The sequence below is a fragment of the Perissodus microlepis genome, chromosome 15 (assembly GCF_051167445.1).
Source record: "Perissodus microlepis isolate ML-2025 ecotype Zambia chromosome 15, ASM5116744v1, whole genome shotgun sequence".
NCBI lineage: Eukaryota > Metazoa > Chordata > Actinopteri > Cichliformes > Cichlidae > Perissodus > Perissodus microlepis.
Genome location: NC_140475.1, coordinates 32,122,519 through 32,144,830, shown reverse-complemented (window position 1 = coordinate 32,144,830; position 22,312 = coordinate 32,122,519). Strand labels below are relative to the sequence as shown.

Genomic DNA, 22,312 nt, shown 5'->3' with positions numbered 1-22,312 from the left:
GATGTGTCAGTGTCTGCATACTTTTAGCTACTGCTACAATTACTACTAATACTGTCAATATTTTAGTAATCATTGCACTACTAGAAACACTTAACTCTGTAAGTATTAGATGATCGTGTGACTGCAACAGCTCACGCAAATTCTCAATACTGCAGCTGGAACTTGTGATTCTTCAATTGTTGCTGCAGTCATATCCACTAGGTGTACTTTATACACTTACTATGACTTTAGTTGACACATTGTGAACAGTAGCTGTTACTACAACTGCTATTAACATGAGAAAAAAAAGAAAAGCCTGGACATCCATGAAAGACTACAGAGGATTTTCAAAGGATCCTGTCCATGGTAAAGAAGAAGAACTTTTTCACAGCGTGCAGCAGGATGCAAAACACTCCACTATTTTCACGAGAAAATACTGAGGGTTCATCAGTGTAAAAGCAATGTAGAAGTAAAGTATTTTACAAACTAAGCTAAACTAAGCTAAGACTACTGAACAAACAGAAAGCCTGCAGTAAATAATCATAAAGGCAGAAATCCACATTTTGGTGATATCCATGAATTTAAGCAATTAATTTATATTTGTGATATTGTTTTCCACTTACAAAGACTGTATAAAAATAGTGGCAAATCCTAAATGGTTAAAGCATGCATGTCAGTTGCATCCTTTGCTTCATTTCAAACCCACTGTAGTGGTGCACAGAGCTAAAATTCACTGTCACTGTGCAACCTGACATTTTCCTAAACACATGAATTCCTGCACAAAGGAACTTAAACGTACGGAAAACATGTGTAAACCCATCTTCATCAGCAGTATAATGACACATAAGTGAGGTCAGCATGAATAACACAGACTCAGTTCACACCACCTGATCAGAAACCCGAAATCTATTTGTTCGTAGCTGAGATAATAAAACAAGGCTAAAAGGAGCAACAATATTGCTGGTTTTGCAGTGCTTGCTGAGAGATCTGGCCAACTAAACACAATTAATGTAAGTATTGCACAAAAACACCATGAAAACAGATTTTACGGCAGCAGGTGGAGAACACTAGCAGCAAAAACGTAACGATGATGGTTAAAAACCATCTGTTTCCCAGCAGTTTGATGACAAAGCTCTTGTGCTTTTGTTTTCCGAAACACTTGATTAAGATCAAAGGCAGGAGATTTTGTTTTTCAACCCAAATTAGAGAGCGTAGTCCTTGAGGCAAAAACACAAAAACACCAAAAGGTTTCCTTTGACGGTATCAGCATCATCTCAACATGATTTATTGACTCAGAGGTACTGCCCCAGCAGACACGGCTGTGTTGAAGACGACTCATCCATTTTTGGGGGTGTACAAACCAAGGGAATAATGATACCATTGTGACATCACGGACAGCCAGCTTTACCTCACGTCCACACATCCTCTTTGGTATTTTCCAATCATTGTGTTTCATTAGCACAGAGGCACGAAATCCAGATACGAGCACACGGCACCTAAGGATGCACAGCGATCTGAGTGGCAGCGTCACACGAGGCGCTGTCTGGCCTTTCTCACCTCTCTCACAGTGCCTTCTCTTCCTCACACCCAAAACCATGGTGCTCATTTCCAAACGCAGCCAGACTTGAAGAAGAGGCACTCATATCAAAACGGCGTCCGACTGACAGCGGCATCCTCGTTCAGCCGGACCATCCTGCCGGAAGGGCTGTTGAACACTGAGCCTCCTATTCATACGGCACGCCGTTGAATAATGTGCACCCTGTTGCCGTGACAACGCCACACAATGTGTCCGGGAATGCTGTCTGCAGCCCCGCCTCCTTCTTTTTCAGAAAAAGGAAAAATCCTCACCTTCTCCATCTGTCCTGTTAACACAGTCCTCACCTTCTTTCAGAAACATGCTCTTTTCATTTCCATGTACAAGAAAACCCCCACATCCTTTCTCCCTCACAATGACTCCCTTCTTCTATATAGTAAAATTCCCTTTTCTCTGTTCCTTTGGAAAGTCATCCTCTCCTTCCCTTCCCTTCTTAAAAAAGCCTCATTTGATCTTTCTGTCTTCTTTTTTGTCCCTATTCATCCTAAAACCACATTTTTATCCAGTCCAACAAAATACAAGAAGACCTCCTAACATTCAAATATGTTGAAGAGCAAAAAAGAAAAACAGGAGATGCAAAGAAGCAAATTAGTTTACTGGCAGTGTTTCCCCTCAGCCTCGTAGTAGATACACCTGTGGTATCAATTTGAAAATCCTTCTTCAGTCGTTGCATTCACAAGATTTCAAAGTTCTAACTTACCGAGGAAGGTGTTGGCGATGTACTCTGACACCTGATTCCCTGAGCGGCTTGTTTCCGATAGCTGTGTCAGCTCGCGGTTCAGCATCCTCTTAAACTGTGTAGACATGACAAAACCATAAACAACACATGGTTATTCTGCAAACACACACCAAGCATATGGGTGTGCATGTGTGTAGCAAGGCATTTTATTTCAAAATCCTTTCTGTAACTATAAACACTAAAACAACATGCCTTCTTCCCTTTACTTGACTCTTAGAACAACAGAGGAAACCTGTAGCAAACTACGTTACCAAAATATGGGTGCAAACAAACAGAAGGACCAAACAAAACAAACACTGAAGCACTTTCCAACGTTTGAATGAAATTTGTTTCATGTTCTAAACACGGAGACAAAACGGTAAACAAAAAGGTTTCCAAGGACAAACAAAAACAAAAACAAACAAACCCACAGTGCATGAAAGGTCAACGGAAAAAAATGACTAATATGTTACTACAGACAACCTAATGGATGCATGTCACATTTTAGCTTTTAAATTGCACATTACTAATTTGCTTAGATTTTTGTAACTGCAAAAACGTGGGAGAAATGTGAAGAGGCAGGTGAAAGATCGCATAACTAAAAAACAAATCTCATTATTTGTGTAACAAAATAGAGGGAAGAAGACAAGGTGCTGTGATGAAGGTGGTAACCTCCATGCATCCACGCTTTACACAATATACTTGAGCTACCTTGAGTTACCTGATACACATGGCTCATATACATAACCCTAAATGAGGAAACACAATCTGTGATCTCATACACCACGCTCATTTATTTTGCATTTACTGAAATTGTTTTATATGTAGTGTTCATACCATTATTTTTTATAGGTTTGACTCATTTTTAGAAGTCTGTTTGGCTGCTGAGGCCTCTGGGCTGTTCCTCCAGCATGCGGTCCTATTAAATACAGGCGGTGCTGATCGGAACAAACCAAGTATTGTGACGCCATAGGGCAGATAGCTAGAATCATTTATCTTTGTTCTTTATATATCTTAGTTTCGTGAGTTAGATATTGAGTAATTTTGGGTTTGATTGCTGTTACAATAGATTCAATTAACTACTAAGCAAACTGTTGATTTTTTTCTTTGTTATTAGATAATTTACAAGTGTTTGTTCCTCACCCTGCTCAGAGTATCTAAATTGGTCTGATTGAATCTCTTTGTATCTACTTTATTATACTGAGTTTGGTTCTGTTTATTTAACCTCTTTTAAGTGCCAAGAACTAAACTTGGCACATAAATGAAGGAAATCTGGGTTTGGTCGATTACTTCTTTGTTGCAACAATGCTTCTGCGAATAAATCTTATACTGTTGGAGAGCCTGTTTCCTCTGAAATGGTGCCACATTTGTAAAGAAAATGCATTCGTGGGTCGAGCAGAATAGTTCAGTATGTGAGTTGTGCCCATGAAAAATGTGGCAAATCTTCTCTGACAATATTAAAACTCTTCTTGACTCTTGTTTTGAGTTTCCAGTAGCCCAGATGCTAACAATTGGGTGCCTGATTAGCAGCAGTTGTGAGCAAGGTCCCTGCTACAGCAGTCATGTGGTGTCTATCTGCTCTAAAAGTGCCACGTTTGACTGACCTGGAAAGGGCCCGTGCCATAGGGCAACTTCAAGCTGGTGTCTGGGATGTCAGAGACAGGCCATGAAGTGGGTGTCCCAAGAAGATTACTCTACACCATTACGCTGGCATTGGCAACATGTGCACTGGGACCTGAACACTTGGAGGTACATTATGTTCAGCGAAGAGTCCAGATTCTGCCTACAACTATTGGATTGTAGGATCAAAGCTTTAAGAGGACGTGGACAACACTATGCTGACTGGTGGACCTTCTGGTGGAGGTAGTGTGATGGGGCGGGGCGGCATCTCCCTCACTGAAAAATAAGGCTTGTTATCTCAATGCAGAGAGATGCAGGTTGTGCGACCAACACAACCACATTTGCGAGAAATGCTGGTTGAAGAATGGGATGCCATCCAACAGCAGTGTGTGACCAAGATGATGACCAGCATGAGGAGGAAGTGCCAGGCTGTTGTGGCAGTGTTCTTCCACATGCTACTGAGGCTTCCATTTGTTAAACTGTCAGTATGCATAATTTCTTCAGACTTCCATAATTCAGTCCAGCTGTTTGCTGTTTGCATTGGTAGAGAAAAGTTGGCAAGTTCTTAATGGGCACGACCCACATCTGTATTTTCCTTATTCATTTTCACTGTTAAAGCCCAAAAGACTTCACAGCCAAATCAAATGTTTCATTGTTTTTGCTTCGATTAAGAGTGAAACGAAATGTGGGGAAACCCCAGCAGTGCAGCACTCATAGGATTATGCTCCCAGCCTACAGTCCATGAATACCCTTTGATATACCTCCGTATATGCATATATATATATATCTATACAAAAATCAAAACAAGCTATCATATCTCTATAATATCTCTAAGCACAAAAAAACCAAAAACACGTGCACTGTTTGTAGGAAAAAAAACCCACAAGTGAAATTTTCATGAAGTTTTACAAAATTAAAAGAGTTCAGTGTTTCCCCGTTGAATTTGATGGCAGCGGTAGTTTCCACACTGATTATGTAACAGTCTCGGCAGGTGGAGGCTGAGGGAGGAAGGAGGGGATCTGGGTGAGAGTGTGATGCTGCAGTGGCTGCACGGCTATTTTGTGGCACACATACAGGCCAACGCAAACACATGCATCAGCCTACATAACTGTTTATCATCTGTTTGATTTCTCCTGGAGCTTCTCATCACGGCTTCCCCCTTTGCGCTTCAGTACTTCCTGCACGTGTGCGCACACACACACACACACACACACACACACACACACACACACACATACACACTTGTTTACATGCGAGCCATTCCTACACCTATGAATCATTCCTCTTAAGATTTCGTGTTTTGTTTTTTGACAATCATGACAACTGTTTCCTCTAACACGCATGGCTATTTTGGCCCTTTTTGCTGTCATTTCTGTCCTACACACACACACACACACACACACACACACACACACACACACACACACACACACACACACACACAACGTTCAGCCCCTTTGTGGATCTTGTCCTGAGTCAGATCCGACAGGCGGGCTCACTCAGCATTCATCCCACTGCAAAGCCTGCACTGCTGATCACTAGATCCCATTGTCAACAAGGAAAGCCAGCAGGGCTCCCCATCGCTCACCTGTCTGAGTCTCCAGTACAGATAAACCCAGAGAGCCGACGCAGGCATGTCAGCTCACGCATGTTGATGTTAGTAGAGGCTAAAATCCAAGTTTGCTTGCTTAGCAATAGGCTGTAATTTCCCCACTCAGTTCTGCTCCATGCTCAGCAGAGATGGTCTGGACATGAAAAAAAAGTCCATTTAAAAATTAAAGTTCCCACAGTTCCTAGCTGCAATCCTGAAGATGAAGGGGGGGCGGTGCTGGAGGGATAGGGTGGGGTATAGCTGAGGTAGAGGAGGCAGGAGAAGAGGTCTGCCATCAGGGTGTGACTGCAGTCTCTCATTCAACTACTGTCACACGCTGTCAATGATAAACATAAAGAGGGAGAGCAGGAGCTAGAGTGAGGGAGAGTCTGCGAGGATCCCCTGCCCCCCCTGCCCCGCATGCTGGTCCCCCTTCTTCGACCAATCACGTTAGTCTAGCTTAAGGGGCTGAGTGGAGGAAAGAGATATGATTGGCTGAGTGAGGAGAGGAGGAGGTTTGCAACCAGACAGCAGGAAGAGCCAGCAAGGACGTACGCTCAGTGGAGAGAGGCGCCATTCATGAACAGTAGTGTTATTTACACACGCCTCAAATCTAATTTTCTTCCTGTACAAAGTTAATTTGTGAACAGTGAAAGCAAGTTTGCACTACAATGAAAAAGCTGAAAATCTCATGTGTAGTTGATGCATGAGGTTAGATTGCAAAGCTCCTAGGACACACTGACTTTTCCCCCTCCATCTACCTTATTACAGCCCAGTCACAGCCAGTCTGTGTACTCTCTCTACAAACTAAAGTACAAAGAAAAAGTTAAAAGATTTTAGTCAATGTAGTATTTCAGAAAAAAACTAGTAATATTTAGTTTTTTATAGATTTTTATAGTTTTGTGTGACCCAATTTGCACCAAATCATCTCAGCTGGAGCTGTTATCGGTATCTACCATCACACAAAATTTTAAAATGATATCTTGAAAACTAGATGTTAGACTGCCAACAGACAGTCAAACAGCACAGATTGGATACTCAGTTGAATAAATACATAAATACATAAACAAATGGGCATAGATCAGAGGCTTTTGTTTTCCACCTGCACTTCTTCACAGCATTAATGATCGGTATGGACACAGCTGAGTTGAATCACCTCACCTTGTTGGATGCCATCTCGCTGACCGAGTGTCTCGTCTGCAGGGTCTCCAGCTGGTCCAGACACCAGTCCAGCTCCTCCAGGGTCTCCATCGCCAGCTTCTGGTAAGGCTCCTCTGAAAGGTCAGAGGTCAAACAAACACACGTTGCAGTTTACGCCTGGGACTGCTGTGGAAACATCCACATCTTTAACATGTTGCATGGGTCTGCTGTTGATCTTGGTAAGAGAAAACTTGATCTTGTCATGCTGCACCCGTCCTGACTGTTAATGTCTTCACCATTCATTTACCAGCACTGTTATATTTGCATCTGTTTAACTGTAAGAAGCACATCTTTCAGATTTACCTGAATCAACAATCACTTAATTCTTTTTCTATGTATTTAAAAAGACAACAACATTTTCATTTTCTATGAGAAAGGCACCATTAGTCACAGGGGAACTAGAACCTCTCAGTGTCCCATCACCCAGGGGTATTAACACTGACCTGTGAGACATGGATTACACATGGGCGGCTGGTTGCTGCTTGACGGCCGCCTGAAACACGAAACAGATGATGTGTCGGTAGAATAACAAAAGAGCAAATTAGTCATCCGCTCCACATCGTGTTTGTGCTCTTACTTGTTTCCCACACGATCTTGCAGATGTGTCAGAACAGCAAAGTTACTTCTCACCGTTCGTAGACTGGCAAGAACCTAAAAAAATGAATAAACAAAATACGTGAACCAATTTTCGTTCAAAATAAAGAACCATTCTTTTAGATGGTTGAACCTTTTTTACCTGTTACCATGAATATAGTGACTTTGATATTTGTTTTGGAACTTTTAAACCATTTTTAAAGACCCTATCAGGAACTTTTAGCATTTAAATAAAAATGCAAAATGGACTTTGAGTAAGAATAGAAAAGCTAAGTGGTTTAAAAACATCACACTTTACAGGCACAGCATGCAAGGGTTTCATGTCGCTGATAGTACTATCCGCGCTCAGCTAACTTCCAAAAGCCTGATGTAAGAGAGGAAGCATGCTGAAGCTCTGCTCTCTCTCATATCTAACGTTTACTGATGATAAACTTTTATAGAGTAAATATTGGACTTTAGTTTGGAATTATCACATGTACACAGATCATGTTAGTAGGTCGCTGATGATCACACACACACAGAAGAACAAGCTGTTCAGCACAAAGAGAATGTGTGTGGGTGTTGTCTGTGAAAAATGAACCATGTCTTATTTCTCAAAGTGATGAGTAAGCAAGGAGCAAGGAGCCACGCAGAGCATCTGGACAGCGCAACGCCCCAAATTAGATGGATTTACTTTGAATGGAAACAATTATATTTCACATCTCACTTCACGGGACAGACGGTCTGTCATAAATAGCAAACACTTCGGTAAACAAATATTTTTTTAAATACATCATCAGTGGATCTATAGTAGCTTTAATGAAATTCACTGTGAAAACAGGGCTTTCAGGAGTTCAGAGAATAGTGTAGTATGATTAAATCAATTTGCACCATATGGAAGCACCTCTGCTTAGCTGTTTACACCATGCTTTCACTGTGGGCTGTTTCTTTATGAACTGCTTACATGTAACTTGCTGCTCGCTGGCTTAATGCATTGATCAGCAGATCTTCACACAGTTCAAACAACTGTTTCAAGTAATAAGTGTATAAACATTCATTTTGATGCCATGTCTGTTAAACTGTAAAGCCTGTGCTGTGTTTGGCCTGTTGCCGTACAGGTTGCCGGCTTCCGCCTGTCATAATATCAGTGCTGGCACCCTCAATCCTGAGTTTGGCTTTGATTCAATGACAGCAAACAACGGAAACTCTTAAAGGACCAGCAACAAGCATATGCGACTAACCTGTGCAAATGGAGTCACTATCATGTCTTCTCCATGCCTGCAAATTAAAAAAAAAGGCCACGTGAGAGGGGAAAGAGCAGTTCGTGATGTATTGTGTGATTCCACACCACAAACACACAAATCATGACAACAGTCAGGTTGCTGTTACTGGGATATTTGACTGAGCAGGAACGTCGCAGTTGGATGAGACCGTGACTGGTCTGAATATCACGCTGGACAAAGAAAGGAGAACAACACATTGTATTAGTTACACAAAATCCTTCTTAGAGGCAAAGGTGCTAAACCTCATAGATATATTGTTTTTGTGACTACGTGGTAATTAAGAGTTGGCAATAAGGAATAGAGGAGCAGGATTAATGTTAGAAAGGCTCGCACTAGTTGCTAGGCAAAAAAAACCCTATTCGTATTGTATCTAAGGACTAAAGTTAATTAGTTAAACTTGCATTTAGTGATGTTTTAGTATTCACTTTGATTGACTTCTAAATTTAAATTTAAACAACAAGATTGCGTCTCACAAATAAACCCAGCTACGAGTAAGCTGTATCTCAAGGGAAATGTTAAAAAAGACCAATCCCACTAAAGGTTAGAAATGATGGGACATTAAGTTTATCCATGAGGGACAAAAAATGCCTCTAAGACTTATTTGTATAACTAGAACAACATGCAGGTGAGGAACAGAGCTCATGCTTTGGATGCTTGGGAAACCAGTTTTAGATCAGCTAAAGCTTTCTGGAAGCTTTAGGGTGACAACATGCACATAGACCTCCAGACCTCAGGGTGAAATCATGCTAACTGTGAAAAACACTAAGTTGGCCATCACTGTCCAGCAAACATTTTGATGCATGACTGTAGCGCCACCTTGTTTAGTAAAATATCAAAATCCTTTGTAGTCGTCAGGTTTGTGACTGAAACACGGGTGGCAACACATCAGCATCTGTCAAATGGTTGCTGGGACTGTTTCTCAAACTTTTGAGCATCCAAGATAAAGTTGTTTGGATCGTGTTTGGGAAAAGCGTGGGAGATGTGACTCATGACAGTGTGGCACAGGCCAAAGAGATAGACAGAAAAATCACAGCAATCTTCACACTTTGTCTCACCGAGGTAGCCAATTGACTTCCCAATGCTTCAATCCCTCCTCCCTTCAAAACAAAGGAGCGACAGCTATTGGTGGTCGAGGCCCCATTAACACTCTGGCTTCAAACAGACTGCTAGCTGCACAAGAGAAATCTTCAGCTGTATAAACAGACAGAAACTAGTTGCTGAACTAGCGTAGCGTTACCAGCATGTTTCCCGCTGGCTGGCGACTTCACTGCATTTACACCTACAACTGGTTGCTCTCATTTTTAAACTCTAGCTGTGCTGCCTGAAGTGTCTTTAAAGCCTGTTGCCAAATGCATGTAGTTCTTCGAGTGTAAATAGGACCTTAGGTGAGCTTACTAGAAATAGTTTTAAATGTATTTATTATAATTTATTGTATTTATGACACTGACACAATCAATGTGATCTCGTGAAATGAGTTTTACTGGCTTAGTGTAAAATAAAAGGCAGTGATTTGCAAATTATTTCAAACCTTGACTTAAATGAAAATTTTATTTCATTGTGCTAAAAAATGCTGAACGAAATACACAACTAGCCACTTTATTAGGTACACCTTCATGGTACAGGGTTGGACCCTTGTTTGCCTTCAGATCTCTTTAATTCTTCATGCATTGATTCCACAGTGTGCTTGAATCATTCCTCTGAGACTTTGATCCATTTTTGACATGATAGCGTCACATCAGAAGCTCTATATTTGTAAGCTGTAGATCCATGATGTGGATCTCCTGTTCCAGAGACACAATTCTCCCTTTCAAACCTTTTTTTCTCCCCCAAATTTCTATAGTCTAATTTTGTTAAGCTTGTCCAAACTTTTGCTGTTTTTAGGGTCCACTGTGCTCTTCTGCTCTTGTAGAGCATCTGTTTGATGTGCGTTCAGAGATGCTCTTCTGCAAGCTGGGACGCTCTCCCCCAGACATGGCATCAACGAGAATAACAGCTCCCTGGATTTTGCTGTTTTCAGATCGTTCTCTGTAAACCTTAGAGATGTTTGTGCAGGAAAATCGCAGCAGATCAGCAGTTTTCAAACACTCAGACCAGCCTCACATGATGTCAAGAGTCACATAAGTCACCATTCTTCCTCTGATGCTCAGTTTGAACTTCAATAGCTTGTCTTGACCATGTCTACATGCTTCCATGTGATTGGCTGACTAGATAACTGGTGTACCTAACAAAGTGGATAACATGGCTAACTAACAGTTTTAAAACATATTGCTGGAATCATATTTAAAACTAACTTTAAAGTTTTCATTTTCATTTCATTCAATAGTTTGTTTTACTGTGCAGTTTCTCAGAGATTAGATGATCTGTGGTATTCGGCGCCTTCATATCTTCAGCCTCTTTCTGAAACGTTTTGATTTCTCTGGAATGATGAGATAAGTTTTTGAGCTCTTAAGCACACTATATATATTCCTCCAAATCCAGCTGTGCAACCCCACAAACAAAAGAACAGAAAACAAAAAAAGATCCACATCTCTTGGCTTATTGTTGCTGAAACAATACAGAAAGCGTCCGAGAATACTTACAGGTCGCTGGCAGTGGACGAGTTGCGAGACATAGTTTTGGGCGAAAGGTCGAAGTCTGAGTCAGAGCGATAGAGGAAGGACTCGCGGCGTTGACTGTGGGGAAAGTTGGCCTGAAGTACCAGACCAGAACCCGGGCTAGTCTGAGAGTCCAGTGGACTGCGACCCACCGACAGGCCATTCTCCACATCAAAACTACAGAGAAAAGGAAGAGAGAAACAATTAATAAGTATTCTATTGTTCCTACCCACAAGCTAGCATCACAGCCTGACTTTTAATGAAATAATTCTGTTGCTTTTATTTATTTTATTTAAATTTTTGGCATGATTAAAATTGCATGCAGTGACTCAGAGGTCAGGTTAATACCTCTATTAGTATTAGCTGCTATTAACTGCTATAATTGTTGGCTACTTGCTATAATATAATATTGGGCATAAAACCTAGCCAGAATAACAAAGAAATGCATAGTAAATGTATAGTTTTGAACAAAGAAGCCCTACTGTAGGAAAAAAGCACAAGAAATATATGAAAACATGAGACAGGCAGCAAAGATTTCACATATAAATCTCAGACAAACACAAATATTGTGATGCACAGCACTAACAGTTTCTGCAGCAGCTGCTGATCTGCATGTAGAGACAGAAAGGATAAGACCGTGGTGAGACAGGGTACAATTGCACCTCTATGGAACAGCTAAAGTTGAAAGTACAGTAATGCAGAGGGCTGCAAATCCAAATCAATTTCCCAAAGTGCCCCCAAATCATCATAATGGAATCTCTGACAGCAGACACAAAGGAGCTACAATTATAAAGTGACACAAGAACGGGGTTCATGCGGACTACCTGAAAATTATAGTAATACAATGCACAGGATGCCACTTTTATTGGCAGCACAATGGGAAAAAAATGTATTCAGATAGATTGTCTCCTCTGAGTTTAAACAGGTGACCTTGTGATTACTGCTTTCACAATCTAGCACACACTCACGCACATCTTTCCCCTTCACCATCTCTGTTTGACGTCAACACTGGCACGTTGCCTCGGTGCAACGACAACCAATAACCCGCCCCGCCGCTCGCGCTGTTGCCCGTCATAGCAGCGACATCGAAATATGCCCCCAAGTGTTCAACAAAGAGTTGCTGAAAATAACCACACAGTATTTTTTTTCCGTATTTGGAAAATTTTGATTTTTTTATTGGTATGATAAAAGTGGGATTATGTCAATTCCAGAAAAGCCTCTGTCAGCAAACAGCAGCACAGCTACAAATGATCAGATTGAATTCTTCTCAATTGCAGGTTTCACTATGGCAGTAAATTCCCTTTCCCTCCTAATGCCTTTGAACCAAACCACACTTTTTTATAACACGCTGTCCAAGCAAGAGCCAGCACTGCGCTGCAACCGTCGTGGGCAGAGAGGAAGTGGAGGAGAACTCGACTTTGAGTATTGTCTGGGGGGGTCAAAGCTTATCAGCTCGGAAATTCATCTTCTTCTGCTGATCTCTGCACTATTTGAAGCTCACCGTGAGCCAGCGTCCTCTCGGCTAAACCTCTTTCCTTCTAAGGAATTCACCTGACTGAGACCTCGGAGCTCCATTATGCGGCCGCCGCATGGGTACGATTAACAGACCGTCTTTATCAATTAGATACATTCTCATTCATGCAAACTCCCCCTTTCATAACAGCTGAAAACAGAGCACCAGTCGAGCAATGGAAGCTTGCTCCTGTGTCTATTTTTAGTGCAGCCTGCCTCCAGCGCTCCAGCAATAATATTGCGTGATAAATGAAAGATGGCCATTAAGCAATCGATGCTGAATGAAATGGGCCCAGTTCATAGAAACAGTGAGATACAGCGAGATCAGGAGGGGGTGGGGGAAGTGGGGGTGGTGATGAGGAGGGCTGTATCCAGCACAGTGATGTGCTCAGCACCTTGCATCTGATTGGTGCAATTTCCCGAAGGGTGGGTTGGTGGGGGTGATATGCAGCAGCAGGGCTTACCTCAATGATGCCACCCCACCACTACACCTCGTTCAGCCCCACTCTACACACCTCCTCCACCCCTGGCTCGGTGTAATCGGCCGTGACGAGGCTCCATCAGAGGAGACCGGTGACGTCAGAAGCTAAAAATAGACCTGGCTGACAGGAAATAGGGGAACTGGGAGACTTGTGATGGTGCTTACGTAGATGCACCCCCCCACCCCCCATCCCAATGCAGGGTGCAGATGATTTCACCCGTCCGCATGAATATATTTATGAAGGATGATATTTTAAATTTTACTAGGTGAATCCTAGTAGCCATACAGCTCTTTTCCTGTGTTTTCTTTTTAGATATCGGCGTGAGCAAGTACGATGGCATTCAAGCACATTTCTCAAGGACATCGTGCAGGTGACACGGCAATTCGTAGCATACGTTTAAACTGTTTAAACTCATGCAATACAATATTTCTGTTGAAATGTACAAGAAAATGACAAGTTTATTTGTGTTCACATCAAATTTTCCATAATGTTTAGGGGTAAATGACAAAGGCTAGATACAGATGTTTTTTAACAAACACTCCTTAAAGTGGACTTGATGAATTTATATGAAGATAACTGCACAGCAAGACCTAAAATATGACAAATCAAGTGTGAAAGAGAATTTTGATGTGGCATAAAATAAAAACATAATACAAAAGATCTATACAAAGTTTTTCAGCAGCTGCAGCTCACTTCAGAAGGCTTCTGATAGTGAGACAACTCCCTCTACTGAGGAACAAGAAGTACTGCAATGGCCATTGCTTTTGCGGTATGCACAACAGACAAGTTATGGTTTAAAATAAAAGAATCCTAATACTCAACTCATATCTCATCTCTTGCATCCTGATCCAGGTACAATGCATCTGGATCTATCTGAATTTTGTAAAACACTCTCCACGCAAGAGACTGGCGACCTGTTCAGAACTGCTCTCCCTATGACAGCTGGAACAGGCTCCAGCTACCTCTTGCTTCCCTGAATTGGAAAAGCAGGAAAGAAAATGGATAGATGGACCCGACTCCCAGTAATCTGGCAGTTTCTGTGTCTTCTGTAACACAGTTTTAATACAGTGTGATTATACTTCCTTCCATCACCAGTAAAGCAGAGTGGTATTCACCAGATTTGACCATGATACACCTTAAACGCACTTACATGTGCTGTTACACTGAGCTGTGTTAGACTTGTGACCTTTGCCCTATGACAGTTGTGATAGTCACCAGCACTCCCGAGGAAGCGGACAGATGGATGTTAGAGTTAAGTTAAACAGCTCAGTCCTGGAAGTGCTTTTTAAGTTTTTTAAGGTGAATAGTAGAATTTGTTAATAATTACATAAATGACGTATTTATATTAATGCGGAAAATGTAGAAAGTGTCCCTTTTTTCACTGCACCACAGCTACTGTTAACAAGTGAATGGGCATCCACCCTTTAAACAGAATGACAGGCAGACATTCAGCCAGGCACACTGGCGTCTTGTTCTCAGTTACAGCGTACATAACACGCTGACCTTGGTCTGTCCCCTGACTTGAGCATTGTTCTTCCTTTCTCTGACGTACATTACGGCTCCCTTTTCTGTCCTTAACTGTGTTTTTGACTGAACTTTTCTCACACACAAACACATCCCTTGACACCCACATCCTAAGCTCTGCTTTTGTTCCCAGGATGTTTAGTTTTTCCCCTTATCACTATATCAAAGAAGGGGAAAAAAAATCTTTTGTCTGTAAACTAAACTGCTTTTCTGGTTTTATGATCAGTTATTCTTTTGCTAGAAAAGTGCAGCTATGTCAGGCATTTTCAGATTCATGTTTCCCAATTGTGAGGATTTGCTGAGTTTTGTAATTCTAAATTAAATATTTTGGTTTCAAATTGTTTAAAAAATAATTTAGTACATTTGTGTCCTTAATCTTGGAGCAACTTTTGAGTTATACAGATATACTCTGTATAAGTGGACCTTGAGCAAAAAGTTTAAAACCTGTCCGTATGCCATGAAATGAGATGCAGAACTGATTCCAGTTCGTTTGTTGTTGTTGTTGCTTGTGATGTGCTCATGGGAAACAAGGCTGAGGGATTTCAGAAAACATTCTGTTGTGTGTGTGAGAGTGACCAGAGTCCAGATGTTATTTGATGGCTGAATGACACAGAGCCGGGGGTTGGAGGTCAAAACACATACTTGCACACACACCCTCCCTCCTGTTTTCTTCCCTTGTAGCGTGGGAATTGGCCAAGGGGCCTCAAACATCACACCAGGAAGGAGACAAGAGGTGAGGGGGAGAGGAGGAAAACAGACCAGGGAATATTTTATACCACTGAGGCTCAGTCTTAGCAAATAGTGAGTTTTCTCCAAGGCTCAGGTTAGCATTAGAGTACAGTGTGTGTCTTCTCGTTGCATTATGTCACTAAGAAAGGAAAGACAGAGAAGCGTGTCTGTGTGACAGTCCAGGGAGTAAAGAGGGTTTGTTTGCTTTACACCTCAAGCCTATTGTATATTTGATCTGAACACAGCAGAAAAACAGCCTGCTTCCCTTCGTCCAGCAGCCTGCCAAACAGATCTTTCCTCTCACTGTCACTCTGTGCAGTTTGCACGCTCTGTGCGTGTGCGAACGTCATCACGACTGCAAGGCAGGGCACGGGAAGAACAAGCAGCGAAAGTATTTGTGCAAACCCAGATTTGAGCATTGCAAAAAGAAAGGAGGCCCCTGTGTTCAAACTCTTCTCCCGCACAAACTGTGAATTCTAGTGAGTTAATGATAAACATGCTGCGCTACATTAGGGAGCAGAACATCCTTTTCTGTACTGATAAAAATGTGCTTTTTTTTTCCTGAAAGAAAAATACATTATCCACACACGGGCAACACGCAACACACTAGATATCTTCCAGTTGTTTGTGATATCACCGGTGCTTTTCTTAGCCCTCCATTATCTTACGAGGGAGTAGCAATCCTGTGAGAGTCACAGGATCGCACAAGGTGATCTTGGAAGTGATCTCCATTTATTCTGACAATAACAAATGAAATAGAAACAACAGCTTCAGGCTCATCTCCCACAGGGGAACAGTCCAAAAGAGTTAATCAGTGTGTGGAGCTAGCAGCAGGTTTAGAGTGGTCGCTGAATGGACACTTTTCACTCTTAGCTCTCTATATGATTTGCCTCAGCATGCACAGTGTTTACAACTTACATACAGGACATAAACAGAATGTATTAAAATCAATAATGGTGTATAAATCAAATTAAGCTTTCCAAACTCCCAAATTTCTGTTGTTTCTAACAGTAAATGCACTGAATAAATAAACGTGGCGTTCCAATTAAGCATCCTGGAGCTAAACTGAAACCCCAAACTGCAATCAGTTTCAGCACTGCCCGCTCACAGTTTCCAGACAGCAGAAAAGGTGATTTTAATGAGTGGAATTTCTTCTCTATTTATACTGGTCACACGCTGTACAGTAAAATATCACTTTACACTTTACCGCAAGCATATTGTACCATCAGTGGAAACCCTAACAACCCTAACAAATCTATCAGCTCCTCTCTTTTATAAAACTGCACTGGAGCCGCACCTTCCTTAAGAGCCAGTTGCTCTTTCCATTCACCTGACCAGCCAGCCACTGCGGATCACTGTCCAAACAGAGCACGCACTCTGCGTCCAACATCAACATCTGATCTCAGAGCAGCTCGTGTCTCTCTAAATATAGCCAAGGGGAGGAGAAGGTTGCTGAGAGTCAAACCAGCTGCTGTATTTATTATTTTTCTGTCACCTCTGACCTACAGGCAGAGGAAGGACTCTTGTCTCTGAAAACAGCAGAGCTCTGTTTTAATTGCTGTCACGAGAAACAAAGGAAGGAAGAAAGTGAGAGAAAAATTGGTGTCTGGGGCTGTGTGCATAAATTAAAAAAAAGAAAAAAAGTGTGACACAGTGTTTTGTGAAATCTGTTTGCAGCCAGTACAACGGTGCAGCTATTAACCACTACTGCAACACATCTCACACACATGAATCATCTTATAACATAAACCTAATGCACACATACTGACATAAAACACTCCAATCAGACCATCAGAATAAGAACTAATAGCATTTTTTGTCCTAGGATCACACCCTTCCATCCACATTTGAAAAGCTGAAACTCTGAACGCTTTAACCTCATTTTAATAAAAGATAATTTTGTAAAAGTGTGTGCCGTCTAACGTAACAGTAAGAAATTTGGCTTTTTTACAGACTTTTTACTGGTGTGGAGCTGAAGAGGTTAAATTTTTGGAGTTCAGGGTGCCTCAAAGGTTGATTCGCTCCTCCGGACGGGTATTGATCATGGAGGTCTATGTGCAGTGATTATCTCTGTCCATCCAGCCAGGCTGAAATCCATACAGTGGCTGATCAGCATTAACATCATTAGAAACTGGTTAGGTGGGTAACACACTAGGCCAGAATGACCCAGAGCTCCACGCACACACACACACACACACACATACACACGAAGGCAGTGTGTGATTACAGCCCCAGCGGTAGAGATCCAGATTTGGCTCCAGCATCGACCTGAAAATCGAACAGCCTTAAATCACACTGGTGTGCAACCGGACAGGCCGGTTCGGGGCACGAACAGACACGCATCCGTCTTTGCCCAGCAACAAGCCGTGCTGGGTGCCCCTTTAATCAAGTTCATACGCCAGTAATTGGCGCCTTTCAGTATACAGTGATTGAGTCCAGTGGTGAGGCAGGAGCATGCAACTTCCTCCTCTAATTAGCCAAGGGCAGCCCAGGAGCAGCCAATCACATCTCTGATCAGCAGGACACAACAAGATGGAGACAGCACATAGAGAGTGTTTTTTCTAACCCTTTGTTTCCCGTAAGGGTGGAGAATCACACTTAGTAAATTTAACAGCTATGAATACTACATACTGTAGTAATGCATTAAAAGGACAAATAAAAAGAGAGCAAAATCTACTTACTATGTATTTATTGATGAGACATGCACTCATGCAATATACTCAAATGGAACAGGCAAGATACTGACCTTTCCAAGTGTATGAGGTACCAGTCACAACATTGTGTGTTCATGTTCATGTTAACGCCATGTCTGTTGCCATCACTGAGGGCTACAGACTCACAATCCAGGCCTGTTGTAGTTTTTCATTAAATGATCCCAGTGCATTCAAGCACATGGATTAGTTTATTTCTTAGGCTTAACAGGGACCCTAAGTTCAGGCACTGGTGTTGTTAGACAGAAAGTCTTATATTCCCATATTTTACTTATATTTTGCATGCATATCTTTGGCACAAATACAGTCCTAGATGATATCCGTTCCCCTACATATTCAACGTCTTTGTTAAACTTCCACAAAGCAAAAAACAAGAGACAAGCAGACTCTGAGTCACTTTTCCTCTATGTTAGTATTTCTTTCTTTACCTTATTGTTCCAGTTGTCTCGCAACTCCACTTCCCAAAAAAGGTTGCGTCATCTTTTTTCATATAGCTCGATTATTATTTAATTTTACCTGTCAAGCCAACTGAAGTGCGATCCCCGGGCTTTCCCTACCTGGCCTCCTGCTGTGTAGGCGGAGCCCTCAAGTCTATGTAGGTGATGGAGTTCACCTGTGACAAACTGAGCAGAAGCAGGCTGCATGTGGACACCTTAATTCCTCATTCGTTAAAAGTCCGATCAACCAAACTATTGTCTACTGCGAGAAAACAATTGGACAGCGCCTCTTTGTTGAGTGTTTGCCTGGCTCTGAGTTGATCATCATTCCTGGAATCACACAGATGTCAGGATAACACTCAGTCCACTATTCTAGTAGTGATATTCAACATGAGTACACACACACACACACACACACACACACACACACACACACACACACACACACACACACACACACACACACACACACACACAGTCACAGAAACACAGTCACACTTGACTGCTGACGTCAGTTGTGGTTTCATAGCTGTCGCTGCAATGCCGATCGACCAGCATGCAGGCCTGCAATTATTCCCAGCCCAACGCTCCTCTCACTGCAGTTTTGTTTTCCACCAAACACAAAGGATGCTATGAAACACACTGAAGAGAAACCAGCTGGCCGAGCTTGCGGACGCGGTGGGATTTCTGTCGACACGTGTTTGTTGTAGGAACGTAGAGGAGCGACTCTGGGGACTCTGAGTCGAGGCGTCCCGCGGTTCAGCGAGCTGAGCCATCATCTGTGAACTGGAAATGATTTGGGATCATGTCCAGGGAGCAGCCATTGTCACGTCAATATTTCCTGTCCTCACATCAGGGCACATCCTTTGTCACAAAATGGGAGATTAATGATGGAGCCTGTTATATTTGTCTTGAAGGTGCTAAATAAACCTCTATGTAAGACAAGAACCAACTGGAGAGGAGAACTTGTAAAGATGTATGGCATCATCGTTGTGTCACATACGAAAAGCTACATCTCGATGACAGATTGAGTGAATTCAGACACAAGATCAGAAGACTAAAGCACCAACTGGGAGGGGGTCAAATGTCAGTGCGGATAAACATTTATAGGGTCCACTGAAAGCCTTACCTATAGATAGGCCATGTTTGCCAACCAACTATTATCACAAGACCAAAGTTCCAGTACAATATCTAACTTAGTTACATACATACTAAACTAGAGAGCTTCAAAAAGGCCTGAAAGCTCAGGTAAAAACTCTTTGAAAACAGCCTTTGGAAAGTAAGTAACTTTTTAAAAATAAATAAATAAATAAATAATTCAATTTTCTTGCCACCTCCGTCTAAGTGTAAAGCTGGCTGAAATCCCCTCTCTGCTTTGTAGCACATCCAGGTCCTTGGGGAAATACTTAACCAGAACAATATAAGACATGTTACACTTTTTGTAAGAGTAGTTACTATTGTTGAGATTTGTAAAACCCACCAAACCCATGCAGTTTAAAGAAACCCTGCAAAAATAGAGCCAACAGAGCAGATATACATATCAGTGTGATATGGCAAACACGGGCTGAGATATGCCTGTGACAAGCATGAGTTATACAGATGGAGCTGGTGCAGGTGAGTAAAGCCTAAGCAGCTGCAGGGGCATAATGAGAGCACTGATACTGTCAGCTGATACTCACTGCTGACTCATTCTCACTGTGAGCACAACTCCACAACTGCAACAGCTAACATTACTCTCTATTTACATTATGTGGGAATACATACTGGCAGCTCACGGTGACCTGTGACCATACGGGGAGCGAGCTGTGCATCGCTTTGCCGTGTGTTGACATGGCCTGGGGCCCATGGCGCCGGCCAAGCTGCTGCAACACCACCAAAGGTCAGCTCTCATTGCTGAACTACTGGGAGGGGACACGCAGAAAGCACGAAAAGTCACACGACACCTTTTCTGAGACGATGCTGCTGTTTGATTCCACGTCTGATATTGATTATTATTTTTTTTCTTTGTGAATAAAAAAATAATAAATCACACGACGGATGTTGATAAAATGTTTCTTTTAAATGAGCTAATTGGTCATTATGTTTAAGTCGATGAATATGTTTTATGTGTGAATCTAATAAGAGTACTTTTGGAGACGTCTTGCGTTTTTTTCAACTCTTACCACCTGCAGCTAGGACACAATAAAAAGATATCAGCTCAGTTTTACTACTTACAAATGACTGCCTGTGAGGTCAGTGGTTTGGCATTTAATTTTCTGGAACATCTACACGTGAATCTGATAGTAGATGCTCATATTTAGAAACATCACAGGTAACACTGTGGTCTGGCATTTTACAACAACATGGGAACCCGTCTGCAGGGCAATGCAACAGTCGGCATTGTAGTACGGATCTGACTTTGTGAGGCAGCACTATAAAGTATGTCGCTTTACAAGCAGCAAAGACCATTTCACTGTCATCTTCATGCAAACACCAAACACTTCCGAGCCCATCCACTGAAACCTGTCTGCTCTCACCATCAACAGAGATCGCACTGAAATTCACTAAAAAACTAAAAAAACAATTCCATCTATCTATCTATCTATCTATCTATCTATCTACATATATATATACATATACATATATATATATATATATATATATATATATATATATATATATATATATATATATATATATATCTGTCTATATATATCTATATATATGTATATCTATCTATATATATCAAATCTTAATCTGCTTAATGTGCAGTTTTAATTTGTACAAACATTTGCTACATTAGCCATAATTTTGCAATTTAGTCATTAAAAATGTGTCATGCAATTTATATCATTTTTTAAGGGTAAAAACGCTGATGAGGTAGAAGTCTCAAAAACTCACAACAGCACATGTACCAAATATGATATTCTTGGCTTTAAAGGGTTAAAATATACATTTATGATTAAATCAGGACAATATAACATCTAGCAAGATTTCCAAGATTTTGATTTTTTATTTTAATTATATTCTGATTACAGCTACAACATAATGTAAGATGTAGCTTTTTTTATTTAATTTAAATAAATGACTGAAAATGACCAAATTGGTCAAAATGCTTACTTTGACAAGGCTGCAACCTAAAAGTAAGAATGAAGTCATGATGTCTCTTTTACTTTTTGCCACCACAGGCCTTACAGTCTCCTTCATTAAAAAACAAACAAACAAAAAAACTTTATTGGAATTTAAATTGTCAGTGACAAACGGGGGCTTGGTATTGAGCTCTAGTATTGAAGTCACAATGCAGAATTACCACTAAAATACTTACAGTTCCTAAGGCTCTCAGTGGTTTGGCCCCTCAGTACACCTCCTGTTTGCTTACTGTTCACAGTCCGGTCAACCCCCTCAGTTCATCAGCTGCAGATCTTTGAACTGTTCCCAGAATCAGATCTAAGTGAGCTGAAGGTGCTTTTAGTCACTGTGGTCCTGTTCTTTGAAACAAGCTCCCAGCTGATCAATTAAATTGTGCATCAAAAGCATTAAAAAAATCTATTTTTATCTACGCAGTCCTACAGTAAATAGGAGCTTTTTCTTTTGTTCATTATATTTTGTTTCCTTTTAGGAACTGTAAATGTGTTTTTTCTGGTCCTCATTTAGTTTGCATGTAATGAAATGTGCTATATAAATAAAATGTCCACTGCCACAAGATACACTTAAATTGTACTATGCCTGCTCAGTTCTTAAAGACAACCTTGTGAACATGCTATGGTTGAAGAACAGAAGCAGACA

The 22,312-nt window shown here is 41.4% G+C and overlaps 1 protein-coding gene across 7 annotated transcripts in view; it reads right to left on the bottom strand.

The window, feature by feature from the left end:
- LOC146372459 (3',5'-cyclic-AMP phosphodiesterase 4C-like) overlaps positions 1 to 22,312 on the bottom strand; it is a 103,871-nt gene that overhangs the window by 10,994 nt on the left and 70,565 nt on the right. For 5 of the 7 annotated variants that reach the window (XM_084953159.1, XM_084953160.1, XM_084953161.1 and 2 more), the window contains 7 exons: positions 11,138 to 11,329; positions 9,614 to 9,655; positions 8,517 to 8,553; positions 7,280 to 7,353; positions 7,146 to 7,195; positions 6,664 to 6,776; positions 2,274 to 2,367 (listed from right to left, as the gene is read on the bottom strand). In XM_084953159.1, coding sequence (XP_084809285.1) covers positions 2,274 to 2,367; positions 6,664 to 6,776; positions 7,146 to 7,195; positions 7,280 to 7,353; positions 8,517 to 8,553; positions 9,614 to 9,655; positions 11,138 to 11,329 — 602 coding nt within the window. The remainder of the gene's footprint in view (positions 1 to 2,273; positions 2,368 to 6,663; positions 6,777 to 7,145; positions 7,196 to 7,279; positions 7,354 to 8,516; positions 8,554 to 9,613; positions 9,656 to 11,137; positions 11,330 to 22,312) is intronic. The other 2 variants (XM_084953162.1, XM_084953163.1) reach the window with 1 other exon arrangement.